The sequence below is a fragment of the Talpa occidentalis genome, unplaced genomic scaffold (assembly GCF_014898055.3).
Source record: "Talpa occidentalis isolate TD23 unplaced genomic scaffold, MPIMG_talOcc4v2.1 talOcc4.11, whole genome shotgun sequence".
Lineage (NCBI taxonomy): Eukaryota > Metazoa > Chordata > Mammalia > Eulipotyphla > Talpidae > Talpa > Talpa occidentalis.
In genome coordinates this window covers 93652088-93674259 of record NW_023601104.1, presented here as the reverse complement: position 1 = coordinate 93674259, position 22172 = coordinate 93652088, and the positions used below count along the sequence as shown (strand labels likewise).

The 22172-nt window shown below is 53.3% G+C and overlaps 1 protein-coding gene across 3 annotated transcripts; it reads left to right on the top strand.

Annotated features, from left to right (window-relative positions):
- Positions 1–6801: 6801 nt before the first annotated feature.
- Positions 6802–16924, top strand: LOC119239386 (uncharacterized). Of its 3 annotated transcripts, none has more exons than XM_054692319.1 (2): positions 6802–12758; positions 16881–16924. In XM_054692319.1, exon 1 carries the CDS (start codon positions 8597–8599, stop codon positions 9509–9511), a length of 915 nt encoding a protein of 304 aa, XP_054548294.1. In that variant the 5' UTR covers positions 6802–8596; the 3' UTR covers positions 9512–12758; positions 16881–16924. The 3 variants fall into 3 exon arrangements, with proteins under 3 accessions (XP_054548294.1, XP_037359795.1, XP_054548291.1); XM_037503898.2 differs by lacking the exon at positions 16881–16924 and having other exon boundaries at positions 6802–12037; positions 12659–13800; XM_054692316.1 differs by lacking the exon at positions 16881–16924 and adding an exon at positions 13182–13800.
- The last annotated feature ends 5248 nt before the right edge of the window (positions 16925–22172 follow it).

Below are 22172 nucleotides of genomic sequence, written 5' to 3'. Positions count from 1 at the left end.
TCTAGTCCTTTCATGATTTGATCTTTCATATTTGAGTCTTTAATCCTTTCATTATTGTGAGAAATAACTACATGTCCCACTTCTACATTTACCACAGAGATAAGTTTCTAGTTTTGTTTCTTTTTGTGGCTATTATTCCATTAATCAACCTATTCTTACACTAGTATTGCTTTATTTTAATACTGTATTGCTGTAAAACATGTTATTATTTGGTAGCAACAGTCTTCCTTCTTTCTTATTTTCCAAGATTTTCGTAATTATCTCATGTGTTTATTCTATCAGATGAATTTTAGTGATATTGTGAAGCTAAAAACATACTTTATAGATATTCTGTGGAATTTTATGGAATTATTAATTAATTGAAAGAGAATTGAGTCTTAGCTTTTGCATGATATTTTGCAGTTTAAATTAATCTATTCACAATTTGTCATTCAGTTTTTTCAAGGATTTAAGTATGGATTCTATTGTGAATTTGTTCCCTCTCTTATATTTTCCTAATTGGCATGCAGGGAAGAGATTATATACTTATTGCTATTGTCTGTCTTGTTGATTTCTCTTGTTCTGTAAGTTTTGAGTGGAATGTTTTGGAATTTCTATATAAAGAGTCATTCATATTTGCATAATAAGAATTTACCTCTTCTATTTCTCTTTCCTGGCTTCTAGCATTGGCTAGATCTTCCAAAACATTAAATTGTTGGTAACAGAAATCTTGTCTTATTTCTGGTTCACTGTTAAACATGCTAACAAACAACTTTAGAGGACTCCATGCCTTTTTATAATGCAAAGTAATTATTTCTATATGACTTTAAAATCAGAAATGAATTTAGAATTTTATAAAATGGTTTTTGATGCCTATAGAGATATTCATGTTGTTTTTGACTTTTTGATGCTGTGGATTATAACAATGTTTCATGACTTTGAAACATTTTTGGATCAAATTCTGATTGTTTATCGTGCATTGTTCTTTTAATATGCTACATGTGTTGTTCTGCTAGAACTTAATTAAGGATTTTTCAATTTATTTTGTGTTGGTTTTAGTGTTAAAGTTATGTGGGTTTTGTAAAATTGATCAGGGAACACTCCATCTTTTTCTACATTCTGTACCATACCTATATTTGATTGACCTAGACCATGGAAGCTTGAAAGAACACACCCATGTAACTCTCCTGGGGTAATTCTTTGACAACTTTTCCTGTTTCTTCTGTATTTATTGGAATCCTTAGGTTTTCTGCATCTTTAGAATTTCGCATCTTGTTCTAATATAGCTAAGCGTTTAAATGTGCAGGCACTGGAATCAGAGAACTTGGGTTCAAATTCTTGCTTTGTCATTTCCCACGTGACCTTGGGAAAACTATGTCTCCTCCCTAATTGTTAGTTTCCTTATATGTTGTATGGTTCCAAGGTGAACCTATAACCTTGAGGGTTAAAGAGATAAAGTACTTTGCACTGTGTCTGGCACATGTGAATGCTTGATGATTTTTTAAAAGTTACTATTAATTATAGAAAATCACCTATTTTCTGAGGTTTAAAAATTTCTTGGCATAGAGTTATACATAGTATTTTATAATAATTTTTAATCTATTTCTATAATTATATCACCTTTGCCATTCTGAATTTTGTGTATGTATTTTTAATCTCTTATTCGATGAGCTAGATATGTGCTTATTTTAGAGGTTTTCAAAGAATCAGTTCTTAGAGTAATTTGTCAATTCTACTGTTTGTGTGTGTGTTTTTGTTCAAATTCAAAAATATTTACTTTTTTCTTGATTGATTCTGTCCTTCTGCATTCCTTAAGCTTATTTTATGGATCTTATGTATTCCCTAATGTTATTCTTCTTTAATAATGAAAATATTTCATGGTATGAATTTGCCTCTGGTTGCAATTTTGACTGCATGTCCTAAGTTTTAATATGTAGTCTTTTGAACATTTAAAAGTATGTGTAATTAAATGCTTTTCATCCCTTCTTGTTCTTGAACAATTACCTGAATTAAATATGCAAAAGTGGAGTTTTTTTTTTTTTTAATTGATTTCCAATTTTTTTGGGTGTGTTTTTTTAATACTTTTTACTCACTCGGAATTATACTTCATGGTGGCTGGAGAATGTGGACATACAGACCCTACTTTGGGGAATTTATTGATGTCTTTGTGTTTGATATAACCAATTCTGTTAATGTTTCATGGGCCTTAAAAAGTAAGGTGTACATCTTGTTTATAGGGTGCTGATGTTGTTGTAAAGGCCTTTTTAGTTTCACTCGCTTATTAGTTGATTCTTTTGGATTTCCATAGACACAAATGAAGTAATCTGTAAACAGCCATAATTTCAATCTCATTCTAATAGCATACAACATTTATATATTTCTTTGCTTTATCACATTGGTTAGAGCTTTTTGGGCAGTGCAGCCTAATATTGATAAAATAAGCATCTTTTCTTTTCCTTTTTCTGTTAAAAGTATTATGTTGTTTACCTCAAGAGTTGAGCTCTGTTTATCATTTACTTTTTGCTTTTACTTGATATCTTCAGGGCTGAGAAGGCTCTGGAACTGTTTCTATCCGTTCCTCCAATGTTGGGATGCTATTTTATTCCTGCTCTCAATGTTTGTGAATGTTCTATCAATGTGGGTTGCTCCTTCTGTTTCTGAGTTGGTTTTCATGTCCAATGACTTGCTCTGGGTTCAAGTGCAGAAATGCCTTTTTTTGTTGTCATTTGTGTTCCTGAATTAGATAACCCTGCTTTCACCTCAAACTGTTTCCACAGGACTGTGTCCAAAGTGCAGATGAAAGTTGAGGCAGAGACTCGCAGTTTCAAAGAGTTTTGCTCCTTGAGAGCTCCACATTTTGAACCTTTCCAGGCAATTTCTAGCATTCTATGATGGATGTTCTTTATCCTTGTTTCAAACGCACAGTTGACTGCCGTAAATTCAGTTATTCAGGCTAAAGCTTGTTTCCATTGGACTGTTTAATGATTTCCATCTTGGCCTTAATTTCTTAAGTATATGAGATCTGTGCTCTTACCACAGGTATCAGCAACTTTAGTTTTCCATTTTCCATGTACTTTATAGAACAATAAGAGCAAATAAAATGAAATGCTGGTTTGCAAATGTAGCCAGGTTCTCTGCAGACCAGCTATTACCCGGAAGCCCAATAAGTGGGATAGATCCGGTCAAACCAGGGTTGGGTGGTGACCTGGAGCTGTGTGTCCTGTTCTGACTGTGACGTGGGGACCCTGAGAAGCCCCTCAGGTCACCCTGGGAAAGCCTCGGTGGTGAGATATGAACAAATTACCATGTTTGCTGACCTGGGGTGCTACTGCCTAGAGCTGCTTGCTGGCAGTTGGCTGCTGTATAAATTCCATGGTTTGGGGGGTGTCAGGGCATGATTTGTGGGCTGACTGAATGTCTAAGGCATGAAAATTGAGGCTTTCCTAGCTGTTTGTGCCCACCCTCCGGATTTTCTTTTTAGTTAATTGATTCAAAATGTGTCTCCAATAGACAAGATATAGCTTGGATTCAGGCTTTTGACATGAATCGAATATTCCATTTCGAAGGCTGTATAGCCCATTTACATTTTGCCTTTTGGTTTTCTTTGTTTGACCTTTAAAAATAATCACATTGAATACTCTTTATTTTAATCCTTGCTTGCGTCCTGTTCTTCTGATTATTATATTGCATGGACGCTTTCCTTTTTTAAAAACTTCTCTGGTGATTCAGAAAGTACATGACCAGTTTCTGGGACTTGAAGGGCTTACGTTTCACTTGTTGAAGATTACACTTGCACACGTGTTTCTGTGTGAGCCAACAAAAGGCTCCTGACTTTGCCCCCTGTGCGATCATCCACTCATCACCCACCGCCCCACCCCGTCCGCTGTGCCACCTGCGCCCATGGAGGGGTCTGAGTGGACGAGCTCATGGCTGTCCCAGCCCTTCCTGAGGGAGGGACTCCCTCTCTTCTCTGTGCTCTGGCCTGCTCTGCAGAACCCGGCTATTTCTGGACTGTATACTGTGTGAGCCTGACACCCCGCCACTTCTGTACCTCCAGGGCCCCTATCAGGGTGGGCTTGAGTGTCTGTCTCCCTCCCATCTTGGCATGAGCTCTGGGAGTCAAGGGCCCGGCTTGGGCCACTGGGCCCGCACAGGGCAGATGCCAGAGCCTCGTGCTCGTGGCTGATGTCTCCGCAGGCCCGTGGGTGCGTTCATGGCAGATGAGTCCAAGGAGTAGATTGATGAGCGGGGTGGGGTTCATGGGCCATGGAAAGAAGGGCCAAACAGGTGGCCAGGTGAGGAAGCGACAGCCATGGCCAGTGACACAGGTCGCCAGCCATCTGCTCTCAGGAGATGTCCAAACCCCACCCCCTCAGCCCCCTCCCTGTGTCCTCTTGGAGGCTCTAGAGGGGGCTCGCCTGCACTCAGGATGCAGCAGCTAGGAGGGTGCATGGCTCCTTCACCAGGGACACGGGCACTGTGGCGTCCATCTCTCCTGTTCCGGGTGTCCATCCTTTCACTCCTCGCTACTCTGGGGTACCTGGTGGTGGGGCTGGAGATAACAGCTGAGGCCAGTGACCCTCACTTGCTCCTTCAGAGCCCTCACTCCTAGGGCACACGTGAGGGACTTCCTCTCCAGTCATGGACTCCGAGGAATGAAAAGCTCTCTGAGTCCCTGCTTCCCAGCCCGAGGCCGCCTCCCTGCTCCCCCTCCCCCAGGGCTGCCCGCCTGCTGCGCAGGGTCCCACAGCACGGGTCAGCCCTCCCCTCTCCTGAGCCTTCCCTGATCGAGTCCCTTTAATCGGAAGAACTCGGGCTGCCCTTCCTCCACTCGTCGCCTCCCTTCCGGTGCTCTCCCATATCTCACTTTGTTTGACATCAGATTCTTTTTTTACATTTACTTATGCATGCAAAAACTGGGGTGTAGGCCAGAGGTGCGGGGGTGAGAGGATTCACCAGAGACAGAGCGGGAAGCAGAACAGACAGACTGACTGAAATCTACTGCTGAGGGGAACAGCAGGCGAGACAGGAGAGGTCTGCTGTGCCCTGTGGGTATGGCACTCAGGCTGCAGAGGCTGGCATAGCTTGATATCTCAAGACTTAACCCCTGCGCCACCAGGGAGGCCCTTGACTTCATATTTTACCCTCTACTGAGAGAACTTTCAAGACCACTAGGAAGGTCTTCTCCTCACCCTTCAAAACTAAGCGCCCGCCCACCACCCGCATTCATGCCTTGCAGCTCAGAGGCCTCTGCACTAGCTCCCGCGTCAGGATCTTAGGGGTTCGCGACATTTTCTTGTTGCCCCCGCACTGCTCTCCCGCTCTGGGCCGTGCGCATCTCATACGTTCTTCCTAACTATTCTCAAACACTCACGCTTTCCCCCACTTCTGGGGCTTCTGCCCTGCCCGTGCCTTGCTCTCTCTCCGGACTCATCCATGCACTCCCTGCCACTCCTGACCCGGCGGCTCTTCACTCCAGCAGGAGGTCACTTATAAAGTGCAGGCTCATTGGATCCTCGACCAGCTAACCATGTCTTCCCCTGACTCGAGGATAAAGCCCAGGATCTTTCACCTTTGGTATAAAACTGAATGATCCACCTACTCCTCACATCTGTTTTTGGCTCATTTCTAGTTCTCCACACTCCACTCAGGTGGGTGCTCTGTACAGAGCATGCCCCACCTTCCTGACCAAGGAGTCATCTGTTTGGTGCATCCTCCATCCTCTGGCCCAGGCTCCATCTGTCTGGTCCTTGCTCCATCCATCTGGTCTGTGAGCCATTTATGCTCCATTTGTTCCATGCTCCATCTAGTCCACACTCTTCTGTCCTCTGTTTCTGCCCTGCATTGTCCACTCTTGTCCCCTCTCCTCCTGGTTTAGTCTCCTCATCCTCCATCTGGTACTTTCAGTTTCTTCTGAGGAGCTCCCTCTGACTAGTAAGATCCTCCTGTGAAGTGCTCACTGCCCTTCCCAGTACCTTGGCCTCTTGCAATACTCTGTGCAATGACCATTTCACCGTGAGTGTCCCCAGCTCAGCTGGTCACTCCCGGAGGGCAGATGCTGTGTCTTCCTCATATACACCTCGAGCGCCAGCTCCTCATGGGCATCTCATAAGCATAAACTGATTTCCATGACTGACTGCGTGAACTCCGTGACCGCCTGAGAGACGCAGCAGGGTGCCGTGGAAGGTTCAGTGCAAAGGCTTGAGTTGGCTGAGGTGGTGTCAGGGCTCAGGGTCAGGAGCGAGGTTGGGGAGAAGATGAAACCCTCACGTGCAACCGTCAGGAGTTTGGGCTTCGACACCTAGACTGGGAGCAGGGGCCCATGTTCTGCTCAGACTTCGAGGACGAGCATTTCCTCCCCTGTGCTGCAGAGCCTGCCTGTGCCCTCTCGTGGCAGCCCAGCCTGTGGTCTGCGCCTCCTCCCCCTGGGGTGGGGTTGCTGCCGCTTGCACTGCGAGAGGGATAGAGGGGCTCCAGGGAGTCCTCTTGGAGGCGGGCAGAGCTGGAGCTGTGGAGCCCACGCAGCTCTGAGCATGCTCACCTCTGAGTGCAAAGGGAGGGCCAGTGCATGTTGGACAGTTGTGGCTTGGATGAGCTTGGGCAGTGTCCCCAGAGTTTGAGGGACACGGTTGTGCATAGAAGCCCCTCCCTTAGCACCTCCTCTTCTGCCACACCAAGCCTGACATGGCCTTTCTCTCTGATTAAGAGACAACTGCCCACACACTAGCCAGAGCACAGCCGTCCTGGCACGGCGAGCTGGTCTTCTCGATCTTTCTGAGTTGGCATGGCCTCCCTAGAGGAGACGCCCCACCCCCAGCACCAGCCCCCCCCCCCACACTTGAGGAGGGGTTATGTTCACCATGTATCTGCTTCCCCATGCCAAATCAGGCCTCAGAAAGCTTTCTGGAAGTGACGCCAACTGCAGGGACAAGGCCTGGTTCTGGGGTCAGCCCCACTCCATGGTTCCTGAAGAGGTGGTAGACTATGGAACGTAGGCTTTATGATTCTGACCTATGTAACATGGTCCACTAACTCTCAGTATCCACTCCATCCTCGGAGGGCACCCCGGAGGTGTTGACAGCATGAGGGACGAGAACACTGGGTTTATGGTAATCCCTACACTTGATGTCCGAGTTGTAACGGGGCCTGGGGGCTCTGGAGGGGACGGGACTTGGGGCACAGATGCCCGTCCAGCCTCAGCCATTGTATTTGAAGAGCTGGATTGCCGCGCGGTGTGCTCCTGAGGTCTGTGTGACGTGACCCGCCTCTTGACCCAGTAGCCCCGTCAGCATGCAGGCCTCCGTGGGGCTCACTCCACACGCAGGCCCCACCGGCCCAGCCGCCATCACGTGCTGTGTTCTTGAAGAGATACTAGCCTCTGTTTGTACTAGTGTCACCTCTGATGGAGGATAAAATCCGTCTCAGAGGGTTTCCTGAAGGCAGTGCCAAGACAGGGGATGAGACGACTCCCGGCCTTGGTGGGTTATCCAAAAGGCATCTGCTTTGTTATGAAGATGGCCTGGTGGTTGTTGCTCAGAATCCCTGTGACCTCTGAGGGCCTCCTGAAAATGTCCCTGACTTTGATGCAGAGATGCCCATCAGCCTTTCCTGTGGCCGAGCTGGGCCATGTCCAAACTGTGGCTCGCACCTGGGCTTCAACCGCCCGGAGACCATCACTTGGCCTGCTCGGTGTGACAGCACAGAAACTCCTTGTGAGTGCGCTCGGGCCATCTTCTCCTGCTCCTTATGCTCGCCACTCCCCCCACAGATCTGTTAGCCACATGCCATGCCCCCCCCCACGATGCCCACCTCCCATGCCCCCTAATTCAACATGGTGCCTGACACAGAGTAGGCATTAATCAGTGTTTCTGGAATCATGACATCATGACATCGTCCACACCTGCTCAGTGGGACCTGCAGCCTTGGAGGGCTTCCTGGAGAAGTTGCCAGCTGTGGGGATAAGCCACCAGTTCCAGCGTCAGCATCAGCTCCTGGCCGTGGAGACAAGACTCCCGGCCTGCGTGTGCTTGTCACGGGGTGCCTGTCCGGCGCGCCACTGCCCTCTGACCCTGCTCTGGAAGGCTTTCCGGACGTGTCCTCAGCTCTGTCCTCGACGTCCCCGTGTGGTACTTGGAGAGATAGTAGACCGTATAGCGTACGCTTTATCTGTGACGTATGTAACACGGTCCACTAACCCTCAGTATCAAATCCATCCTCGAGGCTCCCGCAAAGCGACGCTGTCTCCAGGGAGGCGCCTCAGACCCACGCCGGCCTCTCCACAGCCCGAGGAGACGGTTGTCTGTATGGCATGTTCTTTCCTGCATGACGCGAACTGACGTGCTGTCGCTCTCCTTGTGTCAAGCTCTGCCTCGGGAAACCTCGCCGTCTCTGGGGAGGAGACCTTGATTCTTTCTGGGATCGGTGCTGCTCTGTGGCGCTCAATGACATGGTTGACCAGGCAACTCTTGTTTGTCTCCACCATGACCTGCTTCTTCTCAGCGGCAAGCGCAGCCTTGAAGAGGTCCCCAGAGGCAACTTTGCGGACGCCGGCCCTCCTTCCAGTCCTGTGCGGTACTTGAAGAAATGGTTTACCGTCCCACATACATTTTGAGTATGTATGTGGGACGGTAAACCGCTTCTTGGTATCCAGCCCAGCCGTCCAAACCATCCTGGAGAGAGCCCGAAGACAGAAGCCCCACACGTCTCGGCGGCCTCCCTCGGTCCTTGGCGGAATGGTAGACTCTTAGGTGTGTACTTACTCATTCATGCTCGCGACACAGCCTTTGCAGTGTCTGACGCAGCCCCCAAGGGCTCCCCTAGGACAGTGGGCACCCTATCACGGTGCCCTGCTTCCACCTGGCCCACCCCGCAGTGCCCGAAGAAGTGGCGGTCAGCGCTGCGGATGTCCGTGAAGGCGGGATGTCACTTGTTTTGCCTCTCATCATCCTCAGATGGCTTCAGGACCGCACTGCGGAGAGCTGACGCAGGTGCCCACGACCTGCGCCACCCCAGGTACTCGAAGACGTGCTGGCTCGATCTTGTCACTGACGATGGGTGTGCAGTCTGTCTTTTTCTCATATCGAGTCTAGTCATCTTGGGAAGACACAGCCCCTGGCTCTGGACCCAACATGGATGCCCCAAGAAGCCGCGCTGGGCCCTGCTGTGTGTGCGCTCTGACACACAGGTGTCATGGCCCGTTCTTCCCGCCTCCACCCCACCTTGGAGTAGGGACACGCTGAAGACGCCGCTGACCTCACAGTCAAGGCAGAGCGCAGGCTCCGGCTCAGCCACGGCCTCACGGTACCTGGACAGGGTTCAACAGCACTGCATGTCTTTATTAACAGCGTATGTAACATGGTCATCTTCTTTTCAGTATCAAATTCAGCCTCAAATGTCTCCGGGAAGGTCACATCAGCCTCTGGAGGCCAGTCGTGAGCTCTGGCGCCGTCCTGCTTTGGGATACGTGGCGGAAGCTGACCATGCTTCATATGCTTTACTTACAACGCATGTTACCTGGCCCACCTTTTCATAACAGCAGATGCACCTCGGGGGGCTTTCTGTAGGCAATACTAAGTGCAGGCATTGCGCTCGTGCCAGCGGCATCTCCACTCCGGGTCTGGAGGGTGTCTCTGTGCTGCGTCCACTGCATCTCTAGCAGACATTGCATGGTGGCTTCTACTCAATACTGCATCTAGCCTTGGAGGGATTCCTGGAGGTGGTGCTCCCGAGAGGAAAGAGACGCCGGTCTGCCATCAGCCCTTTCCACGGTACCTGAAAAGATGGTTGACCATAGAACATGCGCTGTCTCTATGTCGTATGTAATATGGTCCACGTCTTCTCAATATCAAATTCAGTCGCAGAGGGCTTCCCAGAGGCAAAGCCGACTTCGTGGGAGACACACTGGTCTGGCTTCGGCACCATTCCACAGCACTTGGAGAGATGGTAGACCATAACGCACACGCGTTGTTTCCCGCGTATGGTCCACTACATCTCGGCATCAGTCAGCCTCGGGGGGCTTCCTGGAGGCCAGGCCAGCTTGAGAGCAGGGCCAGTGCGGTAGGCACTCTCCAGATCACCAGGTGATTGGCTGTGGACCTCGTGTTTTCTTTATCTCCTGGCCACTTGGTCCCTCAATCAACCCTCAGCCCCCAATCCCCGCCTTACCGGGCGTCCGAGGTGGTGGTGGCACTGGACATGGCGTGTGGCCATCACTGCTTTTGTTGATGGCTGATCCTTCATGAAACACATGGCCAGGGCTTCCTGGAGGGCATCCAAATTAAGGGGAGCGAGGCAGGGTCCCGCCCCCTCATGGTATTTGAAGATGCGGTTGACCATGGTGTGTACGCTTTATTGATGACGTAGGACACATGGTCTACTTCTTCTCAATATCACATCTCGCCTCGGAAGACTTCCGGGAGGTGATATCAGCTTTGAGGAAGAGCCACTGTCCTGGTGTCTGCCCTGCTGCTGCTTGGTACCTGGAGAGAGGTGGTCCGTGGCGCGTTCGCTGCATTCATGGCGCACATTACACGGTCGACCTCTTTGCGGTATCTAATCCCGCCTGGCCAGCTTTCCCGGAGCTAACCTCTGCAGCGGGTGGGCACGCTAGGTCTGCGCTCCCTGCACCCGGCGGCTGGCGATGCGTTTGTCTTGTGTGTGATGATAACTCACGTGTGGCGGCCTTCTTCTCAGCAAACCTCAGCTTGGCGGCTTCCAGGGCAGGGAGACTTGTGGACAAGCAGAGGCAGCAGCACGTGCTGGGTACATGAGATGGTTGACCAGAGAGCACACGCTTTATTTGTGCCGTTTGTGACCTGGTCCACTAACCCTCAGTATCTAATCTCCCCTTGGAGAACTTCCTGGAAGAAGGACCGACTTTGAGCCAAGAGACGATTCTCCCACCAGGCCTGCTGCGTCCGCTAGGCATGGAAGACAGGGCCTCTGCCAGCTGCCTCCGCCAGGCCCCAACATGGCGCTCGTGGCTCGGTGCCAGTGGGGCCACTCTCCCTGGGGAGCTTCCTGGGTGTGAGGCCACCCCACTCAGGGAGGGGCATGCTGTCCGATCCTCCCATGCCCAGGTGTTCAGGGATCCACTCCCGGAGTATGTGCCCCTGGTTGGCACTGCTCGCCTGGCCCACCCGTCGCAGTGCGGGAGACTTTGGGAGGAGCTTTGGGGGAGCTGCCCTGGCCACCTGGGGCCTCTGTGCCTCTCCGGGGGAACTGAGACTGGTGTGCCTGAGGGTGACGTGACCGTGACAGCTCTGTGACCAGTGTCTTGGTAGCACCACGACCCTCTGGCTGCCATGCCGGGTTCAGGCCCTTCGGGAGGCCCTTGAGGTCTGCGCCACGGGGTCCTTGGCAGGGAGGCTGACAGCAGCATGCGTTCGACGAGTGGCGTACACCAGCGTCCATGCCCACAGGAGTCCCAGCTTGGACGTGCGGTCTGGGGAGGAGCCGGTGGTTCCATGCCGTGCTGTCGTGGTACCTGAAGAGAGGTGCTCTGGGTTTCTGTTTCTTTAATGAGGATGAAACACACCTGGTTAACCTCTTTTCCAGTATCAAACCCCATCTTGGAGGCCTCTGGTCCTGACCTCAGCTTCAGAGAAGGGTGTTACCATCCGCTCCCCTCCAGGGGACGAGACAAGTGGCGACCAGGGTGCTGGTGCCCCCATGTCCATGACTGACGTCACTTGTGCTGACCAGGGTGTCCCCCTCCCCGCTGACAGGACTGCTGGGACTGAGCGTCAAGTGCTGTGTCTTGTCAGTGGCCCCTGAAGAGAGGTGCTCTGGGTTTCTGTTGTTGAGTGAGGATGAGATGAGGTGCCCTGTGTCCATGTCAGGGTGCCTCAGAGGCCCACTGGTCCAGATCTCAGCTGCAGGAAGGGGCACTGTTGGTGTGAAGAAAGGACAAGCTGCTCAGCCTGTCCCTTATTTTTGACTTTCATCACCTGTCCCTCTAACCTTGCCTGTCCTCTCCATCCACAGGAGAACTTCTCACGGTGAGGCCCACCTGGAGGAGACGGGGTCCTGCAGCCGCTCGATGCCTCAGGGCACACAGGTAGGTCGTCACTGTTCCTTATCTCCTTTCTGCTGTCCCCGTGTGGCCCCTGGTGCAGCCCGCTCCAGAGGGATGGCTGGTCTTTCCACCTGATGGGCGCGGGGCTCGCCTGTCCCCAGGTAGCTTGGACATCTGGTGCATGAAGGGGCTGCCCGGACACACAGTGGTGGTTCCTGGACTGTGGCTCCTCAGCATCCAGTTTGTTCTGGACATGCTGGTCTTTAGGAAAGAAGGTGGCTTCTGAGACCAAGATGAGAACTCAAAGGTCCATGGAGTATTTTAAATCTGATGCTTTTGGACTTGGAGGAGAAGGCTTTGTCGTCAACCCTGGTCCAAGCTGAGCGAGTCGATAACCAACTCCGGGGCCTGTGCCTGACCCGCTGACCTTTGTCTCCAGCCCATCTTTGGGTGGCGATACCCGTGGCGGAGAAGAGGCCACATTTCTGCAGAGGGCCTCTGGTTTTCCAAGAGAAGCTTCCTTCTGCATATTCCTTTCTTTTCTGTTAAATCCCACTGACCCCTCTTCCTTATAAGCAGCAGCTTGGACAAGACAGAGGTCACAGCCCCAGTTCAGGGGAGTGAACTGAGGCTTCGCTTCCTTCCCCTGCTCATCCTGTTTAGCACAAATGCTCCTTGCTGATCCTTCCCAGGAGGACTTCCTGGAGGTGGTGCCGACCTCAGACAAGGTGGTGCTTCTCGTCAGCTCCAGTGCTTGGCACAGGTAAGTGGTTGGTGGGGCTGTATCTTGGTGGCGATAAGCCATGACTCTTGAGTGTGGCTGTGGCATCTAAGGAAGAGGCTATTTTGCACAATTTTGTGAGAAAAGATCTACAGTTTTCTTTCCCTTAATTTCCAAGTTCTGTCTCTCCAAGTCCTGTCAGGGGTGTCCTACCTCCCTGCTGAAGCAATAAAAATCTGGATGTGTCAATATTCCCCCTACTCCAAAAAAAAAAAAAAAAAAAACCCTCAAAGGAGTTTTGTAGGTAAACAAGTGAGGGCAGCTGGCCCCAGCATTTGGCAAACTGCCTTAAGGAATGAAATGTGCCTCAGGGACAGCACGGGCAGGCTAGCAGTGGTCAGACCTGGGGGCCTGGGCGCAGGGCATGAGCACCTGTGGCTGACCTCAGGCTGCACCTGTTTTTAGACTTACACTTACCTGGAAGCCTCCGAGACCCTGGCCATTTCTCGGGGGATGGGCGTGCCTCCCCGCTGGCCACGACCCGGCCTCCATCACCAACCTTGGGGGCAGGCCTTCACAGGCTGAAACCTAGCGACATCCAGGAGACCTACCGGTTCTGCCCTCGGGGAAGCCCCAGTGCCTGGAGAGAGGTTGTACACGAACTGTTCTGTGTATTGGTGGGGAATATTTCGTGGGCGACCTCTTTTCAGTCTCCAGTCTGAAAGGGCTTCTTGGCTGAGCTCCAGGAGGCTGGGATCGTGCTCCCCGCTCCCACACAGCGTGCTGGCGGGCCGGCCCCGCCTGCTAGGCCCCGGAGAACTTCCTGGAGAGGCGCCAGCATCGGTGAAGATTCAGCAGTTTGGTCTTTGGTGTCTGGTTTTGGTGTTTTGATCAGTGCTTATCGCCGATACTCGAAGGAGAGGTTGTCCGTGTTGTCTTCTCTTTATTGATGATGAAACATACACGGGAAACCTCTTTTTTAGTATCATATCCCACCCTGGAGGCACCTCCTGTTCCCGATGCGGCCTTCAGGGAAGGGACGTTGCCGGCTCCACTGCAAAGGGGCAGGGAAGGGGTGCAGGGGTGGAAGCGGCCCTCTGACTGGGGCTCTTTGGGGTGGAAGCCAATTTGGAGAGGGGGACGATGTTCTGGGGGTGCGGGGGCCTCCCTATGGTGTCCTTCTACTTGGTGCTTCCTTGGGGGCCCTCACGGTGGGGGCCTGCTCGATGGCTGCCTGCATACATGTGCAGTATTCCTCTCCAGGCCGCTGTGGGAATGGTCAGCCAGTGATGTGCACTTTGCTCCCACTGTGGGTCGCCTGTTTGACAGTCCGTCCAGCTATGGGGTGATGTCTGGTGCGCTTGGCAACTGGGAGGAGCCAGAGGAGGGCAGGGGGCCGGGTGGAACAACAGTATTCAAGCAGGAATCAGCCCAGGCCATAAGCCTGACCCCGATGTGCTGGGAAGACCCTGGAGTCAGGCTCTGCGGGGGTCCCCCCCCAGTGGCAGTGTTGGATGCAGGGTGCAGTACCTTGTACAGGATCCAACCTGTCCTCAGGAGGGTGTGTGTGTGTGTGTGCGTGCACATGCGTGTGCGTGCACTTGCAGTGGTGCTGACCAGTGTCTCTTTGTGAGGCCAGCTCTAGACCCAGCTATCCAGAGGCCGTTAGGCACTCTGGTGCCTGCGTGAGGGCTGGTACCCGCCCACCTTGTTAGCACACCTGCTGCCTGGGGTTTCCAGGACTGAAGCCACAGGTGTAGGCACCACTGCTGATGAGTGCACGGTGGGGCCGAGGGGCCCCCAGGGTGACTGTGATGTGCCCTTCAGGGCGGAGCCTCTGCTGTCCTCTCTGCTCTGTGTTCCCCATCCCACCTGACTTAGACAACACAAGCTGGGGGGTGGGGGGGCAGTGCCTTCTGGTGTTGGATCCCTGCTGGGCTCGATGCTTGCTTGGTGCCCGGCAGGACTCAGAGGCATGGCTGTGCAGGTCCCATCTGCACACGGTCCTGCCTCCCCCACCCCTGCTGACCCTCTGAGGGCCACGGACTGGACATCCCCCACCCAGGACTGTGCATGTTGTCCTCGCACCAAGGTTGGGACGTAAAGTAGAGATAGAGGCCACTTTAGACTGAAACTTGGAGCCAGCGCGTTTCCGCCTGTATGTCCTGGCCAAGAAGGTCACGTGGCCAAGCCTCCTGCCCAGAGGTGGTGGCGAGGGATGGATTGTGGGCAGGGTGCCTGAGGGGTGCTGACAGACCCTGTCGTCCGCCCGCACCACTGCCTGCTGGGTTCCATCCTCTGTCCGTTCATGATCTTGATCCCACCCACCGTGGGAGCCCATCATCGGCCAGGCTGCCCGCCGTCCGGGCCGTGTCGCCCACCAGCAGCAGACACCCCCTGCCCCTCACCGTGGGGTGAGTGCTTGGTGCGCCGATGGGGCCGGGGCCCTCCGGAAGCCGGGCCTGGGCAACGCCAGCGGGGCCATGCAGTGTCGTCTCCGCTCACATGGGACTTAAAGAGAAGTTGCCCGTGTTTTTTTCGCTTTATTCGCGACGAAACATTCGCGGTGCACTTCTTTTTCAGTATCCAGTTCAGCCTCAAGGACTTCGTGGCTCTGTCGCCTACTCCAGGAAGGCACAGGTGGTGGGGCCGGGGGTGCGTACGTTTGCAATCTGGTGCCACTTCTGCTTTCCTCAGTTCCCCCCGATTTCTCTCAGAAACCTTGTCTCTCCCTGCCACATGGTCTGGGCTGGGTTGGTCTCCCCCACTCCCCTGCCCACCGTGGTGCGGGTTAAGTGAGTTGCTTCTCTCTCCCTCTGTTGCTGAGATTGCCCCTGACATGGGTCCCTGAGTCCACTGCGCCAGTGAGATGCGAGGGGTCTCAGCTGAGGCTTCTGGGCGCAGAAAGGGTTCCCCCCTCTCCTGTGAGAGCCGCCAGGGCCTCTCTGCTGCCTGCAGCCATTAGATGTGAGGATGTGAGCCTAGAAGTCCCTACAGCCATTAGAGGACCCAGAGGGAGTGCCTGGGACTCTGCAGGGGGGAGCTGTGTAAACACAGAGGGGGCACCCATAGAAGGCAGATTGAGCAATTAGAGAGGCAGGAGGGCCTGGGTGGCATTGAGCACCTGGATCAAATCCTGCCTGAAACTCACAATGCCCCTGTACTTTTTGGACGTAGAAGCTTATGAAATCTATAAAGCCTAAAACTCTTTTTTGCTTAAACCAGTCTGAGTTGAGTTTTATCTTACTTGGGACATAAATATTACCACTGTCCTGTCCCTGTGCCGTGGCTGGGAAAAGCTGCATTTTTTTCCCCCAATGATGAGTGTCTCTTGGTTAAGCTATTCTCAGTGTCCTATCTTAGGTGAGTTCTTGGTGAAAAGTGACTTTTCCTTGTAACTTACTGTGGTCACACTTCAGAAGTGTTGTCCTAATGGTTCGGCACACAAGTGGCAGGTAACACGATGAATGTGTTTTGTGTCCAGGGAAGGGCTGTTGGCCAGGGCCTCTCTGGGAGACCGGAAGGATAGTGGACCCCAGAGCCTGTCCCCTGGCGAGTCCCCTCCCTATGAAGACTTGCTGGATGTGACAGTGACTTTGGGGAAGAAAATACCATTTTGTCACTGCTGCTCTGTTGGTGAATTTGTCCCAAGTCATACGGAACTGCCAGGGCCTTTGCACAAAACCCTGGCTCAAAGGAGCTGAAGCAGGAGGCAGGGCCGTGGGGGTCCCACGCATGGACAGCCCACTGAGGCAGGCCGCACCTGTCCTTCAGTTCCCCAGGTCCCATGCCCTCGCTTCCTCATTTCTCAAAAGGAGGTCTGCCTGGAACCACAGGCTCAAGGGGGAGATTCTGTTTCAGGGTTCGGGACCATCCGTTTTTCTGAGCCATGCTCTCTACACCATTGCAGACCCGACAGGAGACCTTCCAGCATGCTTTGCCCTGATTATGGGTTTTGCTCAAAAAGGCTCCCTGGGGCACCACAGCAGCGGGCTTGGGCCCTGCTTGCTTTGTCTGGGACGATGGCCGCACCCGAGGGCTGCCCTGCTGGGCTGGGGAGGCCACCGCCTTCTCCAGGGTGAGCCAGCCCTGGCTTTCCAGCTCGCACCCCCAGGGGTGTCTGTGGCCCCACGCCCCACCCTAACCTCAGCATCCCCCACCCAGGTGCACCTGGAGGTGAGCGCCCTCAGACCTCACCCCATCTCTGGTGCCTGAAAAGAAGCTGCCCATGTTATTTTCGCTTGATATGTGACGAAACAAACATGGTGCACTTCTTTTTCGGTGTCACATCTCAGCTTGGAGAGAGCTGCCTGGCCCGGTGGACCTTCGGGAAGGGACCTGGGCGCCGCGGCCACTTGGTATGTACGTGGAGGACTGCAGGTGTGGCCGGCCTGTGCCTCTGAGTGTGTCTGATTACCCTCTGCCGGCCCAGCTGTGGGTGCTGTCCCGTCTGTGGCAGAGTTGGGGAGACCCTGGCCGCAGCCCCCTACCCCCGCCACGCAAGGGAGGCGGGGAATGTGTCTTCAGTTCTGTGGTGAAGAATTGCCCCTAACATTGGACAGGAACTCAGAGGGGAGCAGCTCCTCACCCCCAATAACATTGCTGAACTGCTGTAGTCACCAGGAAAACAAACAGTCCAGTGGAAACTCCCACCCGCTCTCTCCAGCAATGAGCAGGCCAGCGGCTCAGGGTCCAGGTCTTAGGTGTGGCGCATTGCCTGCAGCCATACCCATATTCCCAGCAGATTGACTGGGGACCCTATCTGTGGGGGAGGCAGCAGCCTCTGTGACTCTGGGAGGGGGTTTTCTGGGGAGCCATGTCTTGAGACTAATCCCCCCCAGTGATTCTGCACAGGCTCCTGCCCTCAGAGGGGCCGCGACTTGATGCCTCAGCCCAGGGGGCTCTGGCGTCTGCCCCTCACCTGGACAGGACCAGCCAGGGCTTGCCTGAAAGCCACACTGTGTGGGGTCTCTGCCTCCTTGTTCAGTCTGTCTTTAGGTCGTCTTCCCGGAGGAAGTGCTGGGGTTCTGGACAGTTCTGTTCTGTGGTGCTCGAAGAGAGGTTTTCCCAGGTGAATTCGTTTTACTTGTGACGAATCATTCTCGGCCAACCTCTTTTCAGTATCCCATCCGACTGGGCGGAAGGCTCTCGGCAGCTCAGTGCGCGAGTCCTCTGGGTGAGTGGCGGGGCTGCCCCGAGGGGCGCGGGTGGCCTCCTCACCACCAGGCCACTAACCCTGTGTGTCCCTCTTCCCCAGGAGGTGTGCCTGGAGCTGCCTGCTGCGACCAGAGGCCACGGGCTTCAGTGCTACGTTTTGGTACTAGAAAAGAGGTTATCCGTGTTTCTTCGCTTTACTTGTGACGAAAAATACGGGTGCACTTCTATTTGAGTGCCAGCTCCCATCACTGAAGCCTGGCCCTGGCCTCTGGGGGACGCCCGCGAGCTGGCCTTCCGCCCCTTCTTGGGCCTGGTCCCATCCGCAACAGCCCCGGAGGCCGAAGAGCCTGTGTTGAAGACGGTTGTCCCCAGTCAGCCCGGCCACACTTCGTCCAGCAAGGCCGTCCTGAGTTGAGGAGTCAGCTGTCGCCCCGTTTGCCTACGTCGATACCACCTTGTGTTTTCCTTTGACATTTCGAGAAATCTGTTTTTCCTCAGACATCCTTGATTTGCCAGTAGTTTGTGAAGCCATGTGATTTGGGGAGCACAGCTTTACCCTCCTTTGTGCCCCTCCAGCTGCATCCACTGCCCACTCCCCTCACCTCACTCCCCACCCTGCCCCTTCTGGTAACTGGTGGATTTTTCTCAGCGTCTGAGTTACTGTCGCTGTGTTTTGCTAGTTGGTTTGCTTTATCGCTTCTAGTCTACCCTAGGACCTCCCTGTAAGTGCCCTTCTCTTCTGACTTGGCTCACTCAGCATCATCCCTCGAGACCCATGAACACTGTCCCAGAGGCACTATTTCCTCTTTGTTAATAGCTAAGCAGTGTTCCGTGGGATATGGGGTGCCCACATTGGGATGGGGCGCCCCCCTCAGGGCATGTCCACCTGGCCGGGGGCCTCTCCAAGGGCTCTGCCTCTGATCGGCCCGGGATGAGAGCTTTGCTCACCCGAGGAAGCAGAGGCGGCATGGTGCTCGCTCAGAACCGGGCCTCAGCCCCACGGGACTTGTGGGTCCCAGCAGTGCAGGTAGGTGACAGGGAGGGCCCCGGGAATGGCCCCGCCTGTGGCCGGCTTCTGTGCTTTCAACCCCTCCATTCCCTCGGCAGGAGACCGGGTCCTGGCGGAGGCAGGAGGAGCAGAGCCAGAAGCTGGTCTGAGATGTTCGAGAGGAGGTTGTCCGTGATGTATTTGCTTTGTTCGTGGCAGATATTGCACGGTTGATCTCTTTTCCTCATCAAATACCTTCTTGAAGGACATGCAGCACGTGAGTGTGGCTGGGGTGTGTGCGGCCCCGGGGCTGAGGAGAGGGTCAGCTTGGCCAGCACTCTCCTTTATTTGTATTTACTCTGAGAAGGAGACTTGCTTGAAGGAAGCCCCTTATGGTCTTCCTGAGGCAAATCGAGCCATGTAAAAAGCCTGACTCCATGGCTCTAGTTTCTTCATGAGAATCAACAAAGAAGTGAACAAACATGTCTCACGCAGAAGGATCCCCCAACCCTCACTTCCTAGCCCCTGGGTGTCCAAGGCATAAACGCTAAGAGAGTAGAAGAGACAGACGCTGAAGAAGCCGCAGGGATGAGCAGTCGGTGGTGGGTGCGGGCGTTGATGATGAAGTGTCAGTACGTAACTTATCTTACGCTTCGTGGAATAGCAACTTTTTAAAAATTAGGGCAAAGTGCTAGTTTGTGCAGGAACATCACAGCGTGGAGGTGTCTGACGGACATGAGGAGGTCATTAAATACTCTTTCCATGTCCCCCTTTTCTATCCTAATGTGGGGGGGCACTCCCAGGCCAGGGTTCTAACCCACCTCACCAGGGTCTCCATGGAGCCCATGAAGCTCCATTAACACCCAGTTTTCCTTTAACCTGGAGGGGGCACCTTATGGGCTGGATAAGTGGTTTATCCAAGATCTGGCCCCAGGGACGATGGTCCCAGAAGGAATGGGAGAAGGCGGGAGCGAAGCCAAGCAGGGTGTGGCCTCAGACAAGCCCTGTGGAGGGTCACTCCAGCCTGATCCCAGGGGCTCACCTGCCCAGGAGCGGGCACTTCTGGGCCCTCGGCCCCCAACAGGCATTTCAGCCTTAGCAGGACACACGGAGGTGACTCCAGCTTCACGAAAGAGATGTCAGGTGTGTTGACGTGGCTCTCCCAGGGTGTCGGAGAGGGACTGCTTGGCTGGTAACTGCGTCTGTCCCAGGCCTTGTCCTGCTGCCTGTGTTTTTATTAACAAAACAAACAAACAAAGTAACCTGACCAGGAGCCCTCCGCGGTGGCAGGCCCTCCTCGCTCATGGCCGTGCCTGCAGACCCACTCCTGGGCACATGAATGGGCAGCCGCACCGCGTCTGCTGGGGGGAGCGGCCATCAGGTGCCCTGACCAGTCACGCCCCATTGTTCTCAACAGGCCTCGTGGCAGGAGCCGCAGTCCAGGGTCCGAGCCTGGTGCCTGAGGTATGTGATGACACTCGTCCGTGTGTGTCTGATTTATTTATGACAAAATAGCTGTCTGGGGGACTTTGGGGTCGGGATGGTTTCCTGCCCGAGTTGCACCCACAGGAGAGAGCCCCTGGCTCTTTGTCCATGGCAGGCTGGTGTGGTCAGTTTGTTCTCGCTGTTTGCTATCTTGGGAGCAGGCTGGCCACTCCAGCCTGGAGGAGGTGCTTCAGCAAGCAAGGGTCGTGTTGCTGAGCGGGGGTGGCAGCTCTGCTTACGAGGAATGCCCCGGCCCTCTACCCTCAGCCTGACCTCTTTTGAGGCTGTGGCAACTTTGCCCAGCAGAACTGAGGCTGGGATTATAGGTGCTTCATTTCCTGCTTTTGGAGGCAGGGCTTACTGATGAGTTTCACGACCTGGTTCAGCAAGGCTCTGCATCCAGTTTACCTGAAAAAAAATCACACACCCCCCCGAAACACTGCAGTTTTTTCAATGGGTGGGGGTGATGGTGGCTGGTCAGCACATGCTTTGCAGCTGCCCAGGTCTGTTTGAGGAGGTGTTGTTTGTGATCTCTCTGTCACATCCAGGCAGACGCATGGACTCGTCCTCACAGGGACCTTCTGGACACAAGTCTCACTTTTTGGAAGCTTCTCTGACATCTTCATCTCACCGAGGTATGTGAGAGGATGTTGGCTGCCCAGAACACTTTTATATTCTTGTCGTGCTGCTTCTGGAGGGCTTTGTGGAGGTGGTGCTGGCTTTAGGGGCTTTGCAGGGCTTCTGTCTATGAAATTTTGGGGACTTAAAAACCACTCCCCCCCTAGTGTGCTAGCTTTAGTTACGGTGAATTTTTAAAGTCTGTCCACTTTCCCAGAATCAGACCCTGCTTTGGAAATACTCCTGGTGGTGAACCCCATCAGGGCTGAGGCATCGGGGTCACCCCAGAGCACATGCCCATTACTCAGGCTCGTCCTGTGGCTGACGCTCCCTTTGTGGAATGTGAAAGTTTCTTGGCTGCCCAGGTTTCCTTGATTCTTGATAAATTATGTTCAAGTTTGGGCTTTTTGGGGCTATGCAATTTTGGTATCCAAAAGGTGGATTTTCCTTCTATGTTTACAAGATTTATGGCTAATCATAGAGGAACATCCACATTTTCAACATCAAAAGTTGCTTTTAAAACATTTCTGAACCCCCCAAATTCCCCTCAAGGAAGGCTACTAATGCCCCTCCCTCCAGGGAGTGGCTGGAAGGTACAACGGGACACAGGCCTCCTCTGGGCGTGGCCCTCATGGCCTCTGAGGAATCTCGGCCGAGTGCCTGCCCCGCGCCACCTTTACTCCTGATGGATTGCGCTTAAGTTCATACTTTCCAGGACTAAATCTTTCTTTGGTATTTAAAAGGTGGCTATTCCTTCTATGTTTATGTTATTTATGGTTAAACATAGAGGAAATTCCACGTTTTCAGTATCAAATGCTGCTGGGAAAACTTCCTGGACAGAAGCCACTGTTGGGGGCGGGTGGGGGTGGGAGGCTGCACCCCTGGGGTAAGTGGAAAGACGGGCCCCAGCACATGTGCTCGCTTCCCGCCGCATGTCTGCGCCCCCACCACCCGAGCGCGCCCTGGGCCGGCTGCCCATGCTGGAGGCGGCGGGTCGTGGCGGGCGCCACCCCCGTCTGGTTCGCTCTCTCTGCAGGGCTGCTCTGCCGCCTTCTCCCGTGAGATGGGACTTGTGTTTTTGACGGATCGTGCCTAGGTGCATGTGTGCCTGGATTAATCGTCTTTGGTATTTAAAAGGTAGATTTTCCTTCTATGATTACGTGTTTGATGGTTAATCATAGAGGAAAATCCACGTTTTCAGTATCAAA

Bases quoted from the DNA above. Each gene is read 5' to 3' on its own strand.
- LOC119239386 (XM_054692319.1), top strand. From the start codon at position 8,597: ATGTGGGACGGTAAACCGCTTCTTGGTATCCAGCCCAGCCGTCCAAAC.